This window comes from Staurois parvus, unplaced genomic scaffold (assembly GCF_062004578.1).
Source record: "Staurois parvus isolate SC_StPar_1 unplaced genomic scaffold, SC_StPar_1.0 ptg000694l, whole genome shotgun sequence".
Lineage (NCBI taxonomy): Eukaryota > Metazoa > Chordata > Amphibia > Anura > Ranidae > Staurois > Staurois parvus.
The window spans coordinates 5,019,604-5,043,733 of record NW_028318490.1 but is presented as its reverse complement, the minus strand read 5'-3'; the positions used below and the strand labels follow the sequence as shown (position 1 = coordinate 5,043,733).

Here is a 24,130-nt window from a genome sequence, read left to right as displayed (position 1 = left end):
TATAATGTACAGCGCTGAGCAAACCTTTTAGCGCTATATAAATACTGTATAATATCAATTGTGCATGACACCAGAGCCCGATAGTAGAGTGAGGAACTTCTTTAGCAGCTGACCTCATTAATACACCTTTCTCCTGCCCTTCTGCTCCAGGAGATTGCTCCCACCCACCTTTTCACTATCACTGCTGCAGTGCTTTCTAAAATTAGTAATGAGGAAGGCATGATCCAGAGAGGTAAAACGCACCCTATTCTATGATGCAGTAAGGCAGTGCATGACGGTATATGAAGCTTCCTGGATGGTCACATGATGCTGAAGGGCTCAAAATGCATCTTTTGACATTTTAATAAGCGAGGGTGCAGGTTCAGGGGTGCCATGGACTAGGTAAGTGGAAGATGAAGATATTAGGATGGCTCGGGGAGACATTAGAAAAGGCTTCTATTTATTATGAAAATGACATTCTGCTCAAAAAATTTTACTTGGCTTTTAAAATCTTGTATTTCTGTGCAGTAAATCAAAATGCACTGAAATCACAGGCTCAGCATGGAATCTGTGTAAGTAGTATTTTGAAAGGATTTTCAGTGCTGTTCCCATTTCTCTCATTATGGTTCACCCCATTGGCCGCATCCTACTGCAGCCACTAGTGTGCGATTGAAAGCAAACGGTGCCAATTACAACGCATCACAACTCATTTTCCTTTTTTTTTACAAGTTCATTGAAATGTCAAAAATATATATGTCACAAATACATGATAATTAAAGTTAATTACTACTTGAATAATTGGTGCTTTTCTCTTTTTTGTGTGGTGTGTGTTTTTTTTTTTGTTTGTTTTCTTGCTGTTTTTGAATTTTCTTCTTTTTTTAATTTTTAGACCACGATGACCGGGTTGGTGGAAACTTTTTCCCAAAGAAGCGGAAGGGGCGTGGGCCGTTCCGTGCAAAAATGTATAGTGAAGCAGGTCCAAGGAACCGAAATCGTGGCAATTACCAACCTAATCCTCGTTCCCGACTAGATGATGGAGATGGAGATGTGGCTATGAGTGATGTACATGACACAGTCCGTTTACGGTTGTACGTATCTCTGCTTTTTATAGCTAGGATTAGTTCTGTAATTTTATTTGTTTTGGCTGTTTAAAGGAAACCGAAACTGAGTGGAAAATGTAAGCAGCTGTTGGCTTCTGTCTGAATTGCTGTTTTCTTGGGTGATTGTAGCTTTAGTGCTTTGAACCGCTGGTCCGGAATCATGCAGGTCAAAGAGGCAGAGTGCAATCAGATCTGATTTGCTTACTTACACAGTATAAGGCTGTCTGTACTGAAGCCTCTCTATTAGCTTAATAGTCTTGTAACTTGCATTTTTAGGAAGAGAGGTTAGCATTGGTCGCCTTTTATTAAATTTGTTACCTTAATGGGCTGAGAATTGGTTGAATCCTAGTGTTAGCTTAGTTATTTTATATAGCTAAATGTTTTATATCATGAGCACTAAAAATAAGAAATATATATATATATATATATATATATATATATATATATATATATATAATATATATTATAATAATAATTTCTAAAATCAGCACTGTTTAATGTGCAACAAAAAGTTGGCAATGTGTTTTCAACAGTGTCCATACAGAGTTATATTCTGCTGCTTTTTACAAGTTCATCTTTTCTTATCCCACTTCTAGTAATCCTTACAACCGTGGGGGTAGGAGAAGAGACGAAAGACAAGGAAGAGACAACAGAGGAGCTTTGCATGGAAATCCTGCTAGGGATAGTTTGCATAATGCTAGAACTGATGTTAGAGGTGACAAGGACAGCTGGTACAAGATTACGGTAAGAGCAGCAGAAAAGTGTTCTCCTTCTCTTTGAACACTTGGCCACATATGTCTGAAATGCTTCCAGTAGCAACCAGCCCCAAACTATATTATTTTTTTGTGTTGTTTCTTTGTTCTCCTTTTTTACTTTTAAATGTTTTTTTTTCTCTGTGTTTTATGAACATTATATACTAAAGTACAGAAAAGAGAGATGTACCTTCATAAATAAACATTGATTAGTAATCTGATAGATTAGCTCTGCATAACGTTAGTACATGTCAGTGACGAGACCAATTCGCCTTGCGTCCTAGCTCAAAACCAAGAAGGTCTTCTATATAAATCTGATGAACATAAGGGGTAAAAGGTGACGTAACGTTACAGTAGTCATTGGAGACCAGGAAATCTTAATTGTGAAGATACAAGGGTACCTTAATGCCTGCTATGTTTCATCCAGATGACTTGGGAAGCCAAGAATAGAAGAGGAGAGAGAGTGGGGTAGGAGGTATGCCAGGAGAAATAAGGAAGGGGAGGTATAACCTTATATTGGGGATGAGTTCACAGGGGGGTACATTCAATGATTGCTCGAGTATGTCTTGTTTTACCAGGCAGATGGGCGTGCCGGCATCTTAGTATAGGTTCATGCTAGGCCCTTGAAGTCATAAATGTCCGTGTAGAGCAGGGATCTCCAAAATATTCAGTATAAGGACCCCAATGTATTTTTCACAAATATTTGCAGCCTGGAAAAATAAATCTGTTTAAAAAATGTAACAAAATTTATATGAACAAAGGAGCCTGCTCCAATAAATAACTTGGTATCAGATGTCTCCCCATCGTATCAGTAGCCTCCCTAACACTTCTGAGAACCCCTTACGTTTTGTGGTCTCTATAAGAGTTCCCTCTTGGAGACCCCTGTTGTACAGGTTCTGAAGGGTCCATTTGATTCAAACAGTTTTTGTCCTGCTTTTGAGCAATCTGTTCCTCCTTTCCCATCATTTGGCATACCTCAGCTACCCATTCTTGCAGCTACCCATTCCTGCACAGTCGGGGTTATTGGCGCCTGGCAATATCAAGGAATTTGTGATCTTACTGCGCAGGTAACCGTTCTAAGCAGTGTGATTGTTGGGGTACGTTTAAGCGTGTCAGGTGTGACTTTAGTATGTATTTAAGTCTCCTTGTCCCTTAGGGGTCGATCTAAGGGGATACAAGATTAAAGTAAGAGTGCCATCCTTTAGACAGCAGTAGCATAGGTTCGAGTTGGTTTAAGAAATTTGATGTGGTCTTTGAGGTAACCTATAACAGGTTAGACGTTTGAAATGCCTCTCCTGAACAGAGCTGGCCATACAAAGTGTGGGTAATTGGGAAGCACATTAATTTAGTTTCCTCTGTGAGAGAGATATTCAATCCCTTCTCACATTTCCCTAAAAAATATAAATTGTTGGCCTGTGTGTTTGAGAGTAAAAAGGATATAATGTTGTAAGGAATCTCTCCAGACTGACACATTTGTTCAAAGAGAGTTGGCGAGCGATATATTTGGTTGTGCCAAGAAAAAGTTCTAACAGCGTGAGTAAGCTGTTGGTATTGGGGCCATGCACCTTTTTTAGGAGGAAGGTCAGGATGCAATAATTATGAGGGCCTAAATGGTATGTTGTTGAAGACATTGAGTGAGGGTAAGATTGTCCACAAGAACAATGCAGGAAGTAGTCCCATGTGCAAAAGGGAAGTCTGGGTTGTCTAGAAAGAGAAAAAGCTTTAGTCAGTTATGTTGGAGAAGCCTTTCTTTTTCTGTTATTTTGATAACTGCAGCAGCATTCAAAACTTGAATGTCACATGCAAAGCTTGAGCCGTTCTGATGCACAAAAGTTAGGCATTTCCTGAAAGTGCAGATGTACTTCCAGCCACCTGCACATTGCTGTTGGCTCTGTAGACTGTCCATCATAGTGATTGGCCAATAGTGTACGAGAGATGGTTAGGAGCGGGTAAGCATCAGTATGGTGTGGAGTGTTGAAGTTGTGCCTGTCTATATGGGCAAAGATTCAACTGCGTTAAGGTTTTTAAGGCTGCTACATTATGCCCAGGTACTGTATGTGCTTGTGCTTTATACTTTGTTGCTGTTCTTCTGACAGGGGTTGACATACTAAAGATGTAGAGGCTGTTCAACATTGTGACGTTAATGCGTTTTTTTTTTTTTTTTTTTTTTTTTCACTTGCATGTGTCATATAAGGGAAATTCAATTTTAAAAAGTTGCTTACACATGAGTCCCCCAACATTTTCAAAGTGATTATCTACTTTTTTCCTAGCTCTATTATATTGAAAACAATCCTGTGATTTTTCTTGCAGTCTACTGTGAATATGATTTGTAGCTATACAGCCACCTGATCACTTTACAGCTGGAAACAGACTGAAAATGGACACGATCTGATGGCTGCTAGTGCAGTCTTCAGCTTGTGCTTAAGCCTTCACTCCTTGCACTACATAGTATTGAAATGAACTAGTTAAACTAAGGTAAAAAATGACACTCACTGGATGGATCACAAGGTGAAAAAAATGAAAGAAAAATAACGCAGCCATCACATTTAAAAATTGCTAAGATGCAATTTTATTAAATATTTGTTTTTGCAACTATGACAGTGCTCTTTTGTCACTTTTTGGCTCCAGTTCATCAAAAGTAAATTTCCCTCTATTGTTTGGATGCGTTTTGGGCTGTGCGAGACTATCTTTCAGCCATTGCTTCTTTCAGGGAGATTGATTCCCCCTTTTTTTTTTTTTTTTTTCGTTATCCTGGCTAGGCCCAGGCACCCCAGCTACTTGATCAATTAGACTCACGTTCCCTATATATTCACCCCTGTTCATCCACTTCCCCCTGCTTGAAAAAGGAGTGCACTTCTGCCTTCCACGGCCAGTGCATGCTCCGAAACGCGTCGCAGTGCACCCTGGGATCTGACGTCATCACGGCCACGCCGCCGCTACGTTCCAGCGTGCGTTCCATCCGGCTTTGAGGGAGGACGTGCATGAAGGCTGGCCTCACCACTGTTCCCCCTCCAGCCACCACGCTGTTCCAGCCAAGAGCTGACCTCCCCACATCGCAGAGAGATGACGGCTCTTCACCCGGGTTACCACCCCACCGTTAACTATTGTTAACCACGGTTTTTATGCTTATGATTACTTCACACATGTGAGTGTTTCTACATTTAGACTTGAATTAAAAGACTTATTGCACTTAGAGGCGCTTCTCTCCTTTTTCTCATCTACAGAAGTTGCTACAGCTTATTTGGAAGCCTTGCCCTCAGTGCCACACGGAATCCTACGCTCTTCATACAGTAGCCACTAATACCACCATCACCCATACTACCATTTCCCAGGACTTTGCAGTGTTTGCGCTGTTACAACCCTTCCTCATTTTTTCTGACTTATTCCACGACCTCTAGCTGGTTCTGACAGAACAATATTCAGGTTTATTTTCACTCTGGGATTTTCTCACAGTGATTACCCGTTGCTCTTCCATTTTTGTTCCAGCAATTCCTCACTAAAAATCATCATTTTCTATGGGATCACTTGCTTTCACTCCAATGGAGATTTATCAGCATTTTGGATGTGCAGCAAAATCACTGGCAACAGTCTTTTTTAATGCTTTTTCTGTAAAGCGTTTCAGCAATCGCTGTGCTTTGCTACAAACTGCTAAATGAAAACGATTTGTAGCAGCGCATAACCCACAGCCGTAGCAAATCACAAGTGACTCTAGTGATTAAATCCCTACTTACAGAACACTGTTAATTGCTGGTGTTAGCAATTGGTGGCAACAAATATTTTCTGTGAAAAAAAACTTATCAGCCTTTACGAGCAGTTTCCTTCCTTTTCAGTTAAGCCCCTCATGGGCTTTTGGCATCAGTCCTCTGTTTTCCAAATATGCAAGGGTACCACCTGTTCTTCTATTCACATTATCTCCTAAAGTAAAGCTGTGTCCCATTTTGAGCTTTCTCTTCACTTCATGTCCCATAGCCAGAAGGAAGTGAGAGGAAATCTCTGCGAATTACGAAAATCCCTGTGATGGTAGGCTCTACCATCACACCTGGAAGGCACATGTTGGCTGGTGTAATGGTATCTCAACACCCATGAATATTCTATCTCCTGCATCCTAGCCTTTCTCCAGTCTGGTCTAGACCAGCATCTCATTCTTCATCCTCTAGTGAATGGTTTCTTCCTTAGCCATTCTATTTTAAAATTTGGCTTTAATCTCTCTCGTCAAGACCTTTGTCCAGGGTGTTGCTCATGTCAGCCCTGTACTTGCACCTCCTGTGTCACCCTGGGATTTATATCTGGTACTTTTGGTTCATTGGGTTATTCAAAAACCTCCCTTCAAACCGATTCTGGATATCCTACTGGGGGATCTCGCTAATAAGATGGCTTTTTTTTTCCATTACCTCGGTCAAGTGTGTCTTCGAGTTGACATCCCTTTCTTGTAAGGAACCTTTTCTTATCTTACATTGAGACAAAGTGGTCTTGAACCCAGACCCTGCTTCCTCCTCAAGGTTGGTCTCTTCTGTTTACCTCAATATGAGAATAGTATCCTCTTTTTTTTCCTATGTCCTGCATCGAAGCAAGCCAAGGAAGTTTCACTCCCCTGCCTGGATTTAGTCCGAGCAGTTAGTTTACTTAGCTGCTATAACTTTTTTCCGAAAAACAGCCCTCCTTTTGTACTCCCTGAAGTTCCCAAGAAGGGACATCCTGCTTCCTGTTTCGGCATTGGTAAGTGGCGTAGATGGCTCATTTCCAGTGCTAATGCCCTCATGAAAAGCATTCCTCCTTTTCCTATCAGGGCCCACTTCACCAGATCTGTGTTCTTGGTCTTTTTAGCACCAAGTATCTTTCACAGGTTTGCAAGGCTACCACCTGGTCCTCTGTTCATACCCTTTAAAGTTTTACTGAGGTGATCTTCAGGCCTCTGCTGATGCAGGCTTTGGCACAAGGTGTTTTCAGGTTGTCATCTGCTTGTTTCAGGTCTGTTGACCCTTGTTTTCTTTGGGTCTGTTTGCTATGCTGATGCCTCAGTTGATTGCTTGGGGCATATCATGGTCTAGGACCACAAGTCCTGTCCTGTACAATTTTAAGAAAAAGACTTGCCTGTAAATTCCATATCTTGGGAGTACAGTACATGACACCAGTCTCTTCTGTCTGCCCTCTGTATTTTCTTATTGTTAAAAAACTGGAGTCTCAGAGGGTGTGGTGTTAAGCACTGGGGACATTCCTAGCAAAGCTTTTACCAGTGTCCACTCACCGGAAGGTAGTGGCATATAACCCATGTCTGCAAGTCCTGTACTGTATATGGAATTTTAAAGGTTGGTCATAATTCCTTTTTTTTTCCCTGTTCATTTAGGAACACAAGTCCCAATCATTTACTGTATGTTCATAATCATACTCTTGGTACTGCTTTGCTACAAAACTAAGGCATACAGTTAGTAGGAGGGGTTACACCCTGGGCTAATATATATATATATAGTTTGTTTGCCAGTGTTCAACACTTCTGTAGGCAGCAGTATAGCCTGAAGGTTTAAGACTCATTGTGCCCCTGACAGACTCTATGAAAATTTTACACAGAGTAAAAAATTATCTTTTTTTTTTAAGTTTTGGATAGAGTGGGGAAGGGAAGAAACCCTTATCAGATGTTTGTTTTTCCTGGTTGCCACTGCTACCGGGTCTGGTGATTTAAAAAAAGTAACATTTCTAGTTGTCACTAAAACCGGAATAATGGGGACAATCGGCTAAGGTGATTTCCACTTACTGTAAAATACTCCCCTTTTTTCTGTTTTAACCATTCCCTATCTATCTACAATTATGAAAAAAAATTTTGGCTTTATAGATGGATGAGTTATAATCAACCATTCTCTTTATTTAAAGTGTACAAGCAAGTTGAGTATTTTTGTAAAATGTCTTTGGAATTGGACCAGTGGGGTGGTATTCCTTTCGACTGTTCTTGGCTTTTGAAGTGCTTTCGTTATGTTGGTTTGGCTATAGATCACTTTACAGCAATGTTTAAATATTCTCTGTTTCTTGTCTTTCTCTGAACAGATTCCATATGGCAAAAAATATGAGAAGGATTGGTTGATAGGCCTTTTGCAAGGTGCCTGTTCGCTGCCTTTTTCTCCTATAGGGGTGAGTTAAATTATGAGGTCACTACCTAAGTATCTCATTCTCTGTTTGCTTGTTCCACTTTTATGGTATTTTCTCTTAAAAATCCACTTCCCTGTTTTATAACGTGTTTTTTACTTCATACATAGTATCATTGTGACCATTCTCGGTCCCACTTCTATGTGGAAGATGCAGCTGTTGCAAAAGCTCTGAAACAGATCTCAAGGACTTTTACTGACAGAGATAACTTCAAGGTATGCAACTCTTGGCTAAACTTATTTAATCCCTACTGGTTATGGCATCCGATATTACGTTTGGTGCATACTTTTCATTAGTTTTCCTATATTTTGGAAGAAGCTAGGAATAACTGTAATATCTGGCTTTTACTCTCTGCTCTTCAGATTACAATACTTATACAACCATCTCCACCCCCTGCTCAAGCAAAAGAAATACAAATGACTGAAGAGGAAAATGCTCATTTTAAGGTATTTGCATAGTAGACTATAATGGTTTTGGTTAATGCGTTTATTATTTTAATTGGTATAAAACCCAATATTTTTGTGAAAAATTTTGTAAATTTGATACTTATTGGCTGCAAGAAGTAATTGTAAAATATAAAAAAAATGTCCTGTTAACCTCATTTTAAAGTAGTTTTTAAATGTCTTGCTAAATGCCATGCATAACATATCACAGTATACGTTTCATATACCATTAACAATGTACCTATTTCAATCCGAGTATGTGTGTGGAGTGGTGTGTAGTGTACAGCTGATAAGGGACATCGGCAGCACATGGGATGCTTGTGGAGCTGATTGCTGGAGCCAGGAGTGGGTGGCAATAGATGGAGGCGGAACAGGGGACAGTTGTGGGGCAGAGCTTATTTTCAGACTGGAAAATAGAAGGTGTATGTGACAGAGGGGTGGGTGCAACAGAACACACATGGAGAGTAGGAATACACACAAGGCTTTTATTGAAAGGCAAGGAAAGCAGAGTTCTGGTAGGCAAAGGGGTAAATCTGTAATACACTACAGGGATGGCAGAACTCCAGCAGACAAAGGGTTAAGTCCATCACACAGGGCAAAGGGTTCCAGGCAGAGCAGAGTTAAGTTCAGCATACAGGGCAAAAGGTTCTGGGCAGGATAGGGTTAATCCAGAGTCAAAAGCAACAATCCATTCAGGCACAGTGAGTCACAGGTCACAGACTGGTACAGCAAAGTCCAGGGGCACAGGGCAGCAATTCAGGGACTTGATCACGGGTCCTCGGAGGGCTCTGTTGTCCTGACCACAGCATCCTGACCACATAGGCAACAGTTGCAGGAAGAGCAGAGTCCCAGTGTCCAGGAATCCACATAGGCAATATGAAACTACAAGTTCCTGCAGCTCAGAAAGTGAAGCACAACCCATACAAGACTATCTTTCTCAGCAGTTCTGCTTCTCTTCTAACTTCCTTCTAGGAAGACTTGCAGCCCTCAGCTCTTGTGTGTTTATCACAGGAGTAAACTCAGAAAAAGGTCTGAACCTTTCTGCCAGCAAAGGGAAAAATATATTCCTTCAATTCATCAAACCTCAAACAGCCGATGCCGACACGTCTGGCTTTTCCAGCTGCATGACACCTCCCTATGTGTGCCTGAGATCAACCTAATCTTCCACCCCCTGCGGGGTACAGGAACTCCTAGATTTAATTAAGCTGAAAAGCTGACTGCTTGACACACTGTTGGGTTCAACAAAACACAAAAATAAAATATTTCTGCTCTCCGTCCCAGTGTAAACTGTGCACACCAGAGCCACAGTGTTTTCTGATCTGCTTTCAGGCTGCCTGGATGAGCTTGTTTGAACTTTGGCACCTGATTTTTTTCTTTCTACTGCAGGGGTAGGTTTTGCAGTGCTTTTAAGCTGCACACCAAGTTTTTATTTTTAGATTGAATTGTAGCATAGAGGTTTTGGAGGACAGAGGCAGCATTGACAGGGATGCTCTGAAAGGGCTCATCAATCACGTGTTGATTATGAAAAACGAGGCAACGCTCATTTACACACCTAAAGCATTTTGACATGTTTTTGAAACATCAAGAATGCTTGGTAATTGCACATAAAAGTGTTGTTTTTCTAGTAGTTAGTGCTTAACTAGCTGCCGACCGCAGATAGCCGAATGACGGCTGCACTGCGGCCGGCCAATTCTGAGTGGACGTCATATGACGTCCTCCCAGAACGCGCTCTCCTGCGCACCCCAGGGGGCGCGCACCCGGCGATCTCCGTGATAGCTGTGTCCTAAGGACACAGCTGATCACGTGATGTGGTAAAAGGCCAATCACAGTGGCCATTTACCACGTGATCAGCGGTGTCCAATGACACGCTGATCACAGGGAAATGCAAGTGCCGGTTCTCGGCTGCACTTTCCTCACGCTGTCAGATCGTGAGGAAAGTACTGCCAAGAACCGACAGTTGTCAGAGTGGGGATCGGCACCGATCATCAGGGCACTGATGATCAGTGCCCTGATGATCGGTGCCCAGCAGTGCCACCCGCAAGTTCCGCCCACCTGTGCCCAGCAGTGCGCCCACTAGCTCCGCCCACCTGTGCCCAGCAGTGCACCCACCTGTGCCCAGCAGTGCACCCACCTGTGCCACTCTGCAGTGCCACCTACCTGTGCCCACCAGTGCCACCCACCTGTGCCCACCAGTGCCACCCACCTGTGCCCACCCACCAGTGCAGCCCAGCAGTGCTGCCAGTCAGTGCCACCAGTCAGTGCCCAGCGGTTGTGCCAGTCAGTGCCCAGCAGTGAAGCCAGTCAGTGCCGTCTATCAGTACCCATCATCAGTGTCACCTATCAGTGCCGCCTATCAGTGCTGCATATTAGTGCCGCCTATCAGTGCCGCCTATCCGTGCCACCTCATTAGTGCTGCCTATCAGTGCCCATCAGTGCTGCCTATCAGTGCCCATCAGTGCTGCCTCATCAACGCACATCACTGAAGGAGAAAAATTACCTGTTTGAAAAATTTTATAATGGAAACAAAGAAACTTTTTTTTTTTTTTTCAAATTTTTTGCAATTTTTATTTATAGCGCAAAAAGTAAAGCGCCCAGTGGCTATTAAATACCACCAAAAGAAAGCTCTATTTGTGAGAAAAAAATGATCAAAATTTCATATGGGTACAATGTTGCATGACCGTGCAATTGTCAATCAAAGTGCGGCAGCGCTGAAAGCTGAAAATTGTCCTGGTAAATAAGGGGGTATAAGTGCCTGGTAGGCAAGTGGTTAAAGGAGATGTAGAGAACATGATCTATTTTGTGGCATGGTTAGGTTGTGGTGTAATAGCAGGCATGCTTGTGAATTAAAAGTAAAAAGGACCCAGGAGGATAAATGGAATAATAAATTATATAAAAATGCAGTACAACAGTAACTCAGACTAAGCACAAATTACAGTCATAAATTGGTATATAGGTCATGAGTAACCAGGCAGTAAATAATTGACAGCTGAGCTACACAGAAAAAATCCAGTGCTGCTGGGTGGCCAGTGGGGGTGCTCCAGAGGATGCAAATCCTAAACGAGAGAAACCAGCGCAAAGAATAATAGTATACTGAGTGTTTTTTATAGTCCAAAAAACAAATAAATGCACTCACAAGTCCAGTTGAGTGACAAGGCACATAACCACTAGGGCAGAATGGACCACACTAGTGTTGCAGATGTGGGAAATTGGGAACCTTGCAGTGATGGAACAGGATGGACATTTTGCAAGAGCTGATGCTGCACGAGCAGGTAAGGTGGGTAGCAGGGCGCACCGGTAATGATGCAGTAACCTGAGGTGCTCCAAAGAGAACGAGTAAGGTGGGGTAGCAGATTGGTCTTGAAGAAGGAGCTCTGCTCATGCTCCAAAATGCGTCACCGCTTCCTGCTCATGTCACTTCCGCTCCTTGGACAGCGTGCATTTCAGCATGCTCTCCAGCGATCCGAACAGAGCGACGGCCATCTTTAACACCTTTCCTCAAGCTCCCACTGCAGCTGCTGGCTGGCACAGCGGCTCCATCGTTTAGAGGACAGAGCCCTGCTACTGACGGATTACATTAGAGCCTGTTTTTACTACTACATTGTGTTTTTAACCACTTTTTATTAGCGTTGACCTGGAATACTGCACTTAGAAGCGCCTTCCTGCTTCACCTTCTGTTGCACGAGCAGGGAAAGCCGCTTGTCAGTGGAAGTGTGCTCGCCAAGAAGAAATGCTGATGGAGTGGTGTTAAGGGTCGGGACGTGTTTCTGAGGGATTCCTCTTTCTTTAGCCTGAAGAAAGAGGAAACTCTTCAGAAAAGCAACCTGTCCCTCGGCATCACTACTTCAGCATTTCTTTTTGGTGGGCACACTTCCACTGACTAGCGGCTTCCCTCGTGCAGCTCGGCAGCCTCAGCTCTTGCAGAGTGAGGCTCAATACAGTTGAGCAAGGCACATAACTACTAGGTCCGAATGGACCACACAAGAGTTGTAGGTAGTGGAGATCGGGAAACGTTGCAGGGATGGAACAGGACGTCGCAGGGATGGAACAGGATGTACAAGAGCTGAGGCTGCCAAGCTGCACGAGAAAGGAAGCTGCTTGTCAGTAGAAGTGTGCCCGCCATGAAGAAATACTGATGGAGTGGTGATTTGTTTACTTTTGTGTCTTTGACACTTGCCTTGGTCTAACTCAAGATCATGCAAAGAATGGCTCTTCAGAAAAAGAGGGTACTGCACTGGTATTGGGTTTTTCTGGCACCAATGCTTTACTGACACACAAAGCTTAGCCATAGGCAATAAAGTAAAATGTGTCTGATACTGCCTGGCACTGATATCATAGCTTGTTGGCTTGATGCATTGGCCTGCACACAAAAGCAAGTGGTATTGTCACACGGCTGCTCTGTATAAATGGAGAGTGGCTGGAGCTGCTCTGTCCTAATTTTCTATTATTTCCCAGTGAATTCTGGGTTACAGGAACCTTCATTGTCTCTCCCCCTGCGACCAGCAAACACGTCATACATGTTTGACTAACATATGCCATAGGTATGGCTACTGCGCGCTACAATTGAAATGTTTGGAGGCAGCTGATAAGTGATGATGCCTCATGAAAATGACGTGCTGCCTATTTTTTAACGCAACACAATGCCACTTCTCCTGTGTATACTGCACTGTGTGGTGGCAATTGAAATATTCATGGCAGACATTGAAGGGCAGTTATCCAGCTTTCAAAATACTGAATAAATGCATCTTTTAAACACAGGGTATTGACATATTTGTGAAGCTCTAAACCCCAAGTTGGTAGTGAACTTGCTGGGGAGGAATGTACTGTAAGCAGGGGGTTGGGGTGGCGGGGTAAAAAATACTGTGTCGGGCGGATTGGTTTTCTGGGGAATAGTGTACTGTAAACGGGGATGCGCATTGAGGTGGACCAAAGAACGCTGTGGAGGGAGGTGCTGTGCCATTGGAGGAGCTGTGATCGGGGGTGTGGTTAAGAGGAAGTCACTTTGATTGGTGGTGAGGTGGTTGGACAAGGATGCCCTGCAACCTAGGGTGTGAGGCGGTTGAGGGAGGACCACCACCACCAGGCCAGGGTTGTGCACTGTGACCGGGAGCTGGTAAGTATCTTGAAAAGCTGTATTTCTGGTGTAGGCTTTGCTTCCTGGCAGTTTCCTTTTAACTACCTTAGGACAGAGATAAAACAAACTTTTTAATCCGTTTGTTTACCTCTTTGATATCCCTCTTTAATTGACTTTGTATCTTAGGAAAAAAATTTTTGTGTTTACCAACAGCGCTGTATGCAAAAGCGATATGATGGAGCCCAGCAAGCCCTAGATATGAGTTCACTGCGTTCTGATCCAGGTACACATTTTACATGCATTGTTCTAATGAACCCTGGTAAAAGCTTTCACTGATCCTGCTTGTTTCTCCTTAGATCTGGTGACAAACAAAGTAGACCTCATCCTAAACAGGAAGTCCTGTATGCAGAGTATGCTGCAGATTATTGAAGAGAATGTGCCTGAGGTGGGTCTTCTCACACTTGTTTTATAAAAGACGAAAAAGTAAGGTTTGCACTACTGTGGCTTGCTGCCAAATCTTTTGATGCCTAAAGGACCTGTGCTAATATTTCGTGTTAATATAGATGAAAAGAATTGTTCTTGAAGCTCAGTGTTTGTGAAATTTATGTGTTCTATGTTCTTTTTGTATTTTTGCATCTAAATCCACTTTTAGCCTTAAAATCCACCTCATGCTCATGTATGCTGTATTCATTTGCATTATGACTTTTTTTTTTTATTTTTCCCCCATACTTCAGCTTTTATCTTTGGATCTCAGTAACAACAAACTCTACAGATTGGATCACATGTCAGAAATTCATCTAAAAGCCCCAAATCTGAAGATCCTGAACCTTTCTAGTAATGTGGTGAGTCTTTTTATCGAGCTACCTTTTTATCTTACTCAGTCTTCTTACTTGTTTCTTTCCTTTCTTACACCTAACATTTAAAGGAATGTAAAACAGGATTTTTTTTTTTTTTTTAATCTGTCCATTGATGAACAGAGTTTGATTAATTAGGCAGCCTAGGTTTTACTGTCACCACCAAAAGAAATGGCAGATAGAAAACCTGCGGCCTGTCCTCGATAGGCTTTAAAGTGATACTAAACCCATGATCTAAAAAGGAACATATCAGCACTTCCGCAGCACCAATGAAATAGAAATGTATGTCTTTTAATTAGAGACACCACCATCTACCTCAATTTAATCACGTGTTCTAAAGCTGTGACCAGCCAAGCGCTGAATCTTGCTGTAGGAAGAGACTTCACTTTCCTCTGATGTCTCCTGCAATCCTCACAGACCCCTGACCCTCTGTGTTACGCTTTCCAAAGGTTATCTGGAGCTATGAGAATGACTGGAATGCCCTTTCCCTCAGTCGTGATTAGACAAAGTAGTAGCTTTAGCGAATAAAACTTGAAGACCAGGGTATGTTGATCCCAAGGCACCACCAATGCATCCGCTACATCCTGAGACAAATATGTCCAGCTTCTTGGTGAACTAAGCGTTCCCTAACACTGACAAATGTCCCGAAACGCCTCCAGCTGAAGAGATTATTCCCCAGGCCCAGAAATTGTTTGCAAAGAAAATCTGCCTGCCAGTTCTCCATTCTGGGAATGTGCACTGCAGATTGTTGGAACATGAAACTCCACAAAAGACCAGAGACCTGGTGCTTGCTGATATTTGATGCAAGCCACTGCTGTGGCATTGTCCTATTGAGTATGGACAGGATTACTGGTCAGATGGGGGTTCCAATAAACTGACAAGTGAGTTGCTCATAACTTTAGGGTGCTGACTAAAAGAGTTGATTCCTCCTGATACCAACAACCCTGAACAGACATTGAATTGTAATAGGGGTGAGAAAAATTGGCCTTCCACAAATGCCGGGGCAGAAGGCCACAATGACATAGACCTCTCTAGTTTGAGAGTGTAACAGTCCTCTTATCCAGAGAGACTGGAGTTGTCCCATGCTGTGGTAAGCTTTTTTGCTGCACGGTTCATACGTACAGTTGTATTAATGGAACTACCTTGAAGGTGTATACCCACAGTCCTAGCATTCCCTTGAAGCAGGGGTAGACAGACATCGGGATCAAAGTTGCTGGAAATAAGTGTGCAACTTTTTAACTTTTCCTGGGACACTCAGATGTTTTAAAAATTATCTTGGAGAAGGCACAACTAATTCAAGCATTGTGACAGAGATGACTTCTCAATGTTAGAGCAGCCTAAATTCTCCAAGGTCCTCTTTATAATTGATACGTTAACCAGTTGCCGTCCACCCTATAGCAGTTTTACTGCTACAGGGTGGCCACCTTGTGCAGAAACACACACACATACACACACACACACACACACACACACACACACACACACACACACAATTCTGCTTTTCCCGGTATGGGGTGTGTTGGCCGCCCACCCACAGTGTCGCTGGCTCCTGTACTTGTAAATCGGTGGATCAGCTGACAGGAGAGAGATATGTGAATGCAAACAAAACCGATTTCTCTCCTGTCTGTGGAGATGTGTTGGTTTTTATCGGCACATCCCCTAGTAAAACATCACACAGTAAAAACACTCCCTGGCACACAGTTAACCCTTTGATTGCTCCAGATATTAACCCCTTTCTGCCCTGTGTCCTTAGTACAGTGACAATGCTTTTTATTAGCACTGATCACTGTATTAGTGTCACAGGAGATGTCAGTAGCAGTTAATCAGTTCCCATTCAGTGTCAGAATGCCCATCCTAATATCACAGTCCCGCTATAAGTCGCTGATCACCGCCATTGCGATTATAAAAAAGAAAATTCCAGTATCTATACCAATGACATGTAGCAGACTACATTTTGGCCTAAATTTATGAAGATTTATTAATATATATTATTAGATATGTTTTATTGTAAAAAGTGGGGGGAAACATTTTTTTTTTTTTTTCCATTTTCAGTCTTTTTTTTTTTTTTCATTTATAATTTAAAAAAAAAAAAAAAAAGCGATAAACTACCACCAAAAAAAAGCTCTATTTGTGTGAGGAAATTTTTTATTTTTTTTTTATAAATCTTCCGGATGGCAAGTGGTTAACATTCAAGGCCAGGGAGGCCTTGGTATACAGTGACAGGGAAACCTCTGGAACTAGGAAGACCTGAAATTTGTGCAAATGCCTTTGTGAACACACAATCTGGGGTCACAAACTGATGGTGGTTGTCTTCCACAGCAAAGTTAAGAAATCCCTGATGATCTGGAGAGATAGGAATTTGTAAATGTGCATATCTAGTGTAAATAGAAGCCAAGAAGTCTCAGCAGTAAAGGAGGGCAATATTTAACTGAAACTTTGGAGAATTTATGATGCATTGAAGTCAAAGACACACACACACGGACACACACACGGACATCGACAGAATTCAAACATTTTTGGCTCTATACGCCACCACAATTGATTTGAAACGAAACAAACAAGATGTGCTTTAACGGCAGACTGTCAGCTTTAATTTGAGGGTATTTACATCCAAATCAGGTGAATGGTGTTACAGCCTGAAGTCTGGAACGCATAGACATCACCAGATGCTGGGATTCATCCCTGGTGATGCTCTGCCAGGCCTCTACTGCAACTGTCTTCAGTTCCTGCTTGTTCTTGGGGCATTTTCCCTTCAGTTTTGTCTTCAGCAAGTGAAATGCATGCTCAATCGGATTCAGGTCAGGTGATTGACTTGGCCATTGCATAACATTCCACTTCTTTCCCTTAAAAAACTCTTTGGTTGCTTTTGCAGTATGCTTTGGGTCATTGTCCATCTGCACTGCGAAGCGGCGTCCAATGAGTTCTGAAGCATTTGGCTGAATATGAGCAGATAATATTGCCCGAAACACTTCAGAATTCATCCTGCTGCTTTTGTCAGCAGTCACATAATCAATAAATACAAGAGAACCAGTTCCATTGGCAGCCATACATGCCCACGCCATGACACTACCACCACCATGCTTCACTGATGAGGTGGTATGCTTAGGATCATGAGCAGTTCCTTTCTTTCTCCATACTCTTCTCTTCCCATCACTCTGGTACAAGTTGATCTTGGTCTCATCTGTCCATAGGATGTTGTTCCAGAACTGTGAAGGCTTTTTTAGATGTCGTTTGGCAAACTCTAATCTGGCCTTCCTGTTTTTGAGGCTCACCAATGGTTTACATCTTGTGGTGAACCCTCTGTATTCACTCTGGTGAAGTCTCCTCTTGATTGTTGACTTTGACACACATACACCTACCTCCTGGAGAGTGTTCTTGATCTGGCCAACTGTTGTGAAGGGTGTTTTCTTCACTAGGGAAAGAATTCTTCGGTCATCCACCACAGTTGTTTTCCGTGGTCTTCCGGGTCTTTTGGTGTTGCTGAGCTCACCGGTGCGTTCCTTCTTTTTAAGAATGTTCCAAACAGTTGTTTTGGCCACGCCTAATGTTTTTGCTATCTCCCTGATGGGTTTGTTTTGTTTTTTCAGCCTAATGATGGCTTGCTTCACTGATAGTGACAGCTCTTTGGATCTCATCTTGAGAGTTGACAGCAACAGATTCCAAATGCAAATATCACACTTGAAATGAACTCTGGACCTTTTATCTGCTCATTGTAATTGGGATAATGAGGGAATAACACACACCTGGCCATGGAACAGCTGAGAAGCCAATTGTCCCATTACTTTTGGTCCCTTAACAAGTGGGAGGCACATATGCAAACTGTTGTAATTCCTACACCGTTCACCTGATTTGGATGTAAATACCCTCAAATTAAAGCTGACAGTCTGCCGTTAAAGCACATCTTGTTTGTTTCATTTCATATCCATTGTGGTAGCGTATAGAGCCAAAAATGTTAGAATTGTGTTGATGTTCCAATATTTATGGACCTGACTGTATATGTGTGTGTGTATGTGTATATGTATATATGTGTATGTATGTAATATATATATATATATTTAATGTGTATATATGTATATGTGTGTATATGTGTGTGTGTGTGTGTATGTGTATATGTATATATTTGTGTATATGTATGTGTATGTATATATATGTGTATATGTATGTGTATATATATATATATATATGTATGTATGTATGTATATATATATATATATATATATATATATATATATATATATATATATATATATATATTTTTTTTTTTTTAAACATTCTTTATTTAAACATCTTTTAGAGTACAAACATATAAAAATAAGGCACAGGAGTGGATGCCAGCAGATAAGACAACGAAACAGGTGCAGACCGATTGCATAGAGATTCAAATTATCAGTTTCAAAAACAGCAGACTTTGTATATTTTACGAGGCCAAAATCGCACTGTAATCGCACCAAAGTAGTACAGAAACCTTTTCCAAAATCGCTGCATGCTGAGTCGCATTGATGTGGACGGACACCTTTGAAATCAATGTGTTTTCCCTTGTGTGATTCTGTGCGAATCGGGTTGCATCTGAAATCACACTAATGTGAACTAGTTTGGAAATTTTTTGTATGGACATATTGAAAAAAATTACGTTGGAATTCTATTATAGATATAAACGGGGCAGCAGGAGTTTAGATGACACACAATAAATCACTGCATAATTACCCAGAAATATACAAAAACAAGAACTTTTACCGAGAGACGTATGACTTCTGGAAATTGGTCTTTGTTTTAGTCTTTTAAAGGGTGGTGACATGCGTATGCAAAAATATTTTCTTAGCAAGACTCCTGCTAAAAGCAATCCTATATGGGTAAAATGTCAGTTCGAATAGCGAAGCTAAATATAGTCTGACTGTTTCTTACAGCTGCAGCAGTCTCACAGTGATTAACTACTTGCATGCAAGGATTACAGAGTGGTATAGAAGTCTGCTCCAGATTAGGTTTTTGTTCTCTGCCAACCTATTGCCAGACTTTTTCTGTGCAGACCAACTAGATGCCTGACCTCTTCTTCTATCAAAAGGGAATGTTGGAAAATGTTTGCCGATCAGCGGCTGCAGCTGCTGGTCAGTGTGTTCTGACAGCTGAGAGTCCCACTGTGAGAATATAATGTCTTAATGGGGAGATTCCTCCATCCACCTTGTTTGTGTGGATGGAGGAATCCCATTGTTTACTTTCGTTCAGCACACTGGCTCATCTATGGCCAGCATAAGTGTAGAGTGAAGTGGCTTCAGTTAAATGCTAGTATATGAATACCGTTCTTCCAGGTGTCTTTTATGCACTCTTTAAGAGAGCAGTTTTAGAAATTGAGTCCCACACACATCAACTTCTACTAGGCTTCAACACTCTTAAAAGAAACAGGCTGGAAATTTAAATGGTGGTTTGGGGGGAAAAAAAAAGTCTGGCTGCCGAAAAAGCAGAGAACAGCCCCAAAGTGCAAATGAAAAGGAGGGTTGTCAGAAAGTAAATTACAGTGCCCAGCATGCAATCTTATATGAAATAATAGTAAAGACCATTAAGAAATGGGAGATAAAAATTCTCCATGTATTTCCCTGCTAGATACAGCAGCTTCTGGAAAAGTGCCTTTAGCCTGCTAGCCTCATACAATAGTGATTTGTCAGAAACCGGGACCCGAGGAATTGTGCACATCTGATCTCCATGCTCTGCAAGGAATCACCAGATATACAGTGATGACCTGAAGGGCAGAGTCCAGGTCTAATGCAGCTGGGTTGTTACAGGGCCATTGCAGGTAGAACACCAATATACAGAACTAGGAAAATTGGCGCTCATCTACTAACCTGAGACTTCCAGGATTTTCAGTAGCTGGTATAATCTTCCAGTAGCAGTTGATAGTAGAAACATCTTCAAGTGGAAGAAACAGAAAACCCATCCACTCTAATGAGGGCAAGGTGTTAGGTAGAGAAGGGTTAAAGCCTGTAAGGTGCTGACCATCTCTTTTCCAGGTGCTTAGTGTCCATTTATTCTGTAGGCAGCAATATTTTTTTTAATTGTTGTAATAATAAACTTGTTATACTTATCTGCTCTAAGCAATGCTGTTGCTCAGAGCTGTCCCTTCCTCCTCCTTCTGGGGTCCCCTTCCAGTGCTAAAGGATCACCTTCCCTTAGGAGTGCCTCCATAGCAAGCTGTGTGCTATGAGAGCCTTCGAGTTGGTGTGCTCCTGCCCCGGTCTGTGTACATCTATAGTAACACACAGTGCGTTGTGGCCTGGCTCCCTACTCACAGGATTTGACTGACAGTAGCAGGATCCAATGGCTCCCGCTCCCGCTGCCTCACTGTCCTATTGATGCAGGAGGACAGGACTGCTGGTGGGGACAGGAGGGATCGAGAGTGGGGATAGGTAAATACTTGTGGAGGGAAAGAGAGGCACAGACATTGGACATGCTCTAAGGTGAAAAACCGTTTGCCTTTAGAACCACTTTAGTTATCAATTTGTGTTCCTCGGTGGACAGTAGAGAAAGATATGTTTATCCTGCTGAGATGGTTAATTATAGAGAAATAGAAGAGAAGAAATTCTTACTTTTTTGAGAAGGTTCATGACTGCCTGGGGGAGAGTGAGGTAGGTATGATGAGGGGCAGTGTGTTCAGGAGAAAAGTACAGAGGTTATGACTGTCGGTAGCATGTACAGGAAAGGATTGCAGGTGGTATGGGGAGACAATTTATGTGGGAGGAGAGTGCAGATGATATGACAGTGCGTAGTATGTGCATGAGAAAAGAGCAAAATGTATGACTGTGGCCTGCATGTATGTGTGGAGGGCATGATGGCAGTTTGACTCACAAATGGTGGTTACTTATCTTTCTGTAATTAGCCACAAAATCACTTAAAAAAAAAAAAAAAAAAAAAAAAATGATCACACATGTGCAGAGGCGGGCAATTCTCTCCATAAAGAACTTGGTACCCATTAGCAGAACTACTAATTGCAGCATAAACGTTTTGTAGAGGCATAGAGGTCAAAATCAGTCACCAAGAGATTGACTTGCTAATATTGAAGCAGGTTATTCTGGCACAGTGGAGGTGGAGGGGAGAGGTGGGGATGACACAAACTAAAATAGTTTGTCAATGAAATTGAGACAATGGAGGTTTAAAAGGTGGCACCAACATTGAAGTATGTTATTAGCAGGGACTGTGATGGAGCCAGTAATAGAGGAGATATAAGGTGACGTCACAGAGGCAGTCCATGCTCTTCATGAATCTTGAAAATGTCAGGATCCACCTAGGTGCCTGACCGGAAGCTGGCTCAGCCTCCCAGCGTGTTGTTGAGAGCCTAAGCCAGCTGATTCCACCTCCTCCGCAGCCCAGCTCCTCCCGTGAGTGCTGGTGGGGCATAGAGCCAGTGACTGACACACGGCTCTCTGCTCACTGAAGAACTCGGCGATCAGCGGTCATGTGATCGATGCTGCACCTGTTCCTCACTAGCTCTAAGACCATGAACAGTGTGGACCAATGCTGCATGTATTTTTTTTTTTTTCTTCTTAATCCCATACTTCTTTTAAATGATATTTAGCATAAATATAATTTAGTTTAAATCATTTATACCTACTGTTCATTTTTGTGTAGCTGAGAACTGACAAGGATCTGGATAAGATTAAAGGTCTGAAGCTTGAAATGCTGTGGTTAGATGGAAACCCACTCTGTGACAACTTCCGAGACCAGAACACGTATATCAGGTCAGTCTGTTAGTTTCTTACCGTTTGACACAATATGTGTCTGAAAGAGGTTTTGCTGAAGCCTTAACCATTACCCAAGCTGCCTGGCTTTTCCCTGATCAGGGTTGGTTTTCTTTTTCTTAACACATTAAAGCAGCCTTTGAAACTGACTTCCAAATGTTTCTTCAGTAAAAACTTGAATCTTGAGCTCCACAGAAGTGAATTGGGGTTTACAGCTGTGAGTTTTACACTCAACTGGCGAGCGTTATGGGATAACAGCGTGTCATTTGTGTTTTCCAACTTGGTGAGTTTGGAGTCCATGTATATAATGTTATCCAATGCTTTTTTTTTTTTCTCTGATTTGGCCCTTCCCACTTAGTCATCTCTAGATTGTTTGGCAAAAATATTAAAATTAATAGAGATTATTCACCATGCATAGAAAAATGTAATAAAACAAGTAAACCGTAAAAATATATTTCTAGTTAATCCCTTTCCTAAAAAAAAAATTCACCATCTCAGAGGGATAATTAGATTTTCATCTTGCCAAATATTTGGGGCAGTTTATGAACAGAAGGTTGATTGTGAAACCCTGTAAACTATAAAAAAAAAAAAATGGTGGCGCAATATATAAAAAAAAAAAAAACTGAGAAAATGTATGGGATAAAGAATGGGAAGAGACAGGCAGAAATTAGGTACAAGTCTCATTGTGTTGTACTGGATAGCAGTAATTAATTTTTACCTCTGGAATATGTAACACGTGATGGTATTTAATGGTAATGTCACATTCAGTGTAATTTTATACACTCTTTTGTGCTTTGGTTATTGCATCTGACTTAATTACCTGACTCTGTAAGTTAGTGGCTTTTCTAGCATTTCATTTGTGACATTCTCTGACTTTGGCCCTAACACTAGTGTTGCATACACTAGTGTGTTAAATCCATAACCTGTAGAGGCCTGGCTCTGATATTGTGTGCAGTTATGTTAAGCATACTGCAGTGTAGGGTACTCTGCACTGCTCCTTGTGACGCTAAGTTTCATCTGGTGAGATCCATGCAAGGGGAACATTTACTGGACAGTATAATTTCAGTGACATTTGTGCACCACAACCTGTAGCCTGTTCTCCAGGACTGGTTTTGTTATTTTGATAGAATTCCTACCATGCCTTGTAATAATTTCAGCTAAAATGTATAGCAAGGTTTGTGAAATCGTGTGGCATGTACAGTTAAAAGGGCTTCAGCTCCCTCTACTTCTATGTTTTGCGTTGTTCTTTCGTTTCCTTTCCAGTCACACAAGCAACACTAGTGTCTACCAAATAATCTGTTTCGCTTGATTGTGTTTTTTTTGTTTTTTTTTCCCTTTTCCATTTTCCCTTTGCTGCATACATCACTATTTTATTTCCACATGTATCTTTGCTTATTTTTTTTCCCCTTTACATGTGGTGCAGTCTTTTCTAGTCCACAGGTTTACCATTACCCATTGTTCTGTCTCGCATCTTCTCCTTGGGCTTCAGGTATAATAACCTGCCTGTTACACCTCCTTTTATCTCAGCCAGGAACAAGATTAGCATATTCAAACTCTTGTCTCTGTGAAAGCCCCTTCATTCAGCCCTCATGAACTCACGGATGCCTCCTTTCAATGTGGTTGTCTGGTCTATGACGGGTAAGATTCCCCATGCGGGAGCAACCTAAGGCAGACCTGGTAACAGCCACGAGAAGATGACTGAAGGAGGTTGGTTGCAGTAATATGCCCAAAGAATGCACTTTTTTCTTTTGTAAGTCTCACAAATGACTTGTAGCCTCTTTGCCTGGGAGGCAGGCTTGGCATTCCATGAATCATCAAGGATAAGGAAAAAAATAAAACACCACCAACAGTTGTGCCTTGTGCACAGTCGATGGGGCTTCCTTGGATAGAGCTTGGATAGGAGTTGCTGTAAAAGGGGTGATTCTACGCATAACCCCAACTGTGCTTGGAGGAGTGATCCTGCACATAACCCCAACTGTGCTTGGAGGGGTGATCCTGCACATTACCCCAACTGCGCTTTGAGATAGGAGGGCCTAACGTGGAGAAGATGGAGACTGGATTAACTGGAGGTT

The 24,130-nt window shown here is 41.9% G+C and overlaps 1 protein-coding gene across 1 annotated transcript in view; it reads left to right on the top strand.

Annotated features, from left to right (window-relative positions):
- Positions 1–24,130, top strand: part of NXF1 (nuclear RNA export factor 1) — a 76,684-nt gene that overhangs the window by 22,508 nt on the left and 30,046 nt on the right. The window contains exons 2-10 of the mRNA XM_089652862.1: positions 869–1,067; positions 1,676–1,823; positions 7,868–7,951; positions 8,077–8,181; positions 8,329–8,412; positions 13,694–13,763; positions 13,837–13,925; positions 14,215–14,322; positions 21,949–22,058. Of these exons, the coding sequence (XP_089508988.1) occupies positions 869–1,067; positions 1,676–1,823; positions 7,868–7,951; positions 8,077–8,181; positions 8,329–8,412; positions 13,694–13,763; positions 13,837–13,925; positions 14,215–14,322; positions 21,949–22,058 (997 nt within the window). The remainder of the gene's footprint in view (positions 1–868; positions 1,068–1,675; positions 1,824–7,867; positions 7,952–8,076; positions 8,182–8,328; positions 8,413–13,693; positions 13,764–13,836; positions 13,926–14,214; positions 14,323–21,948; positions 22,059–24,130) is intronic.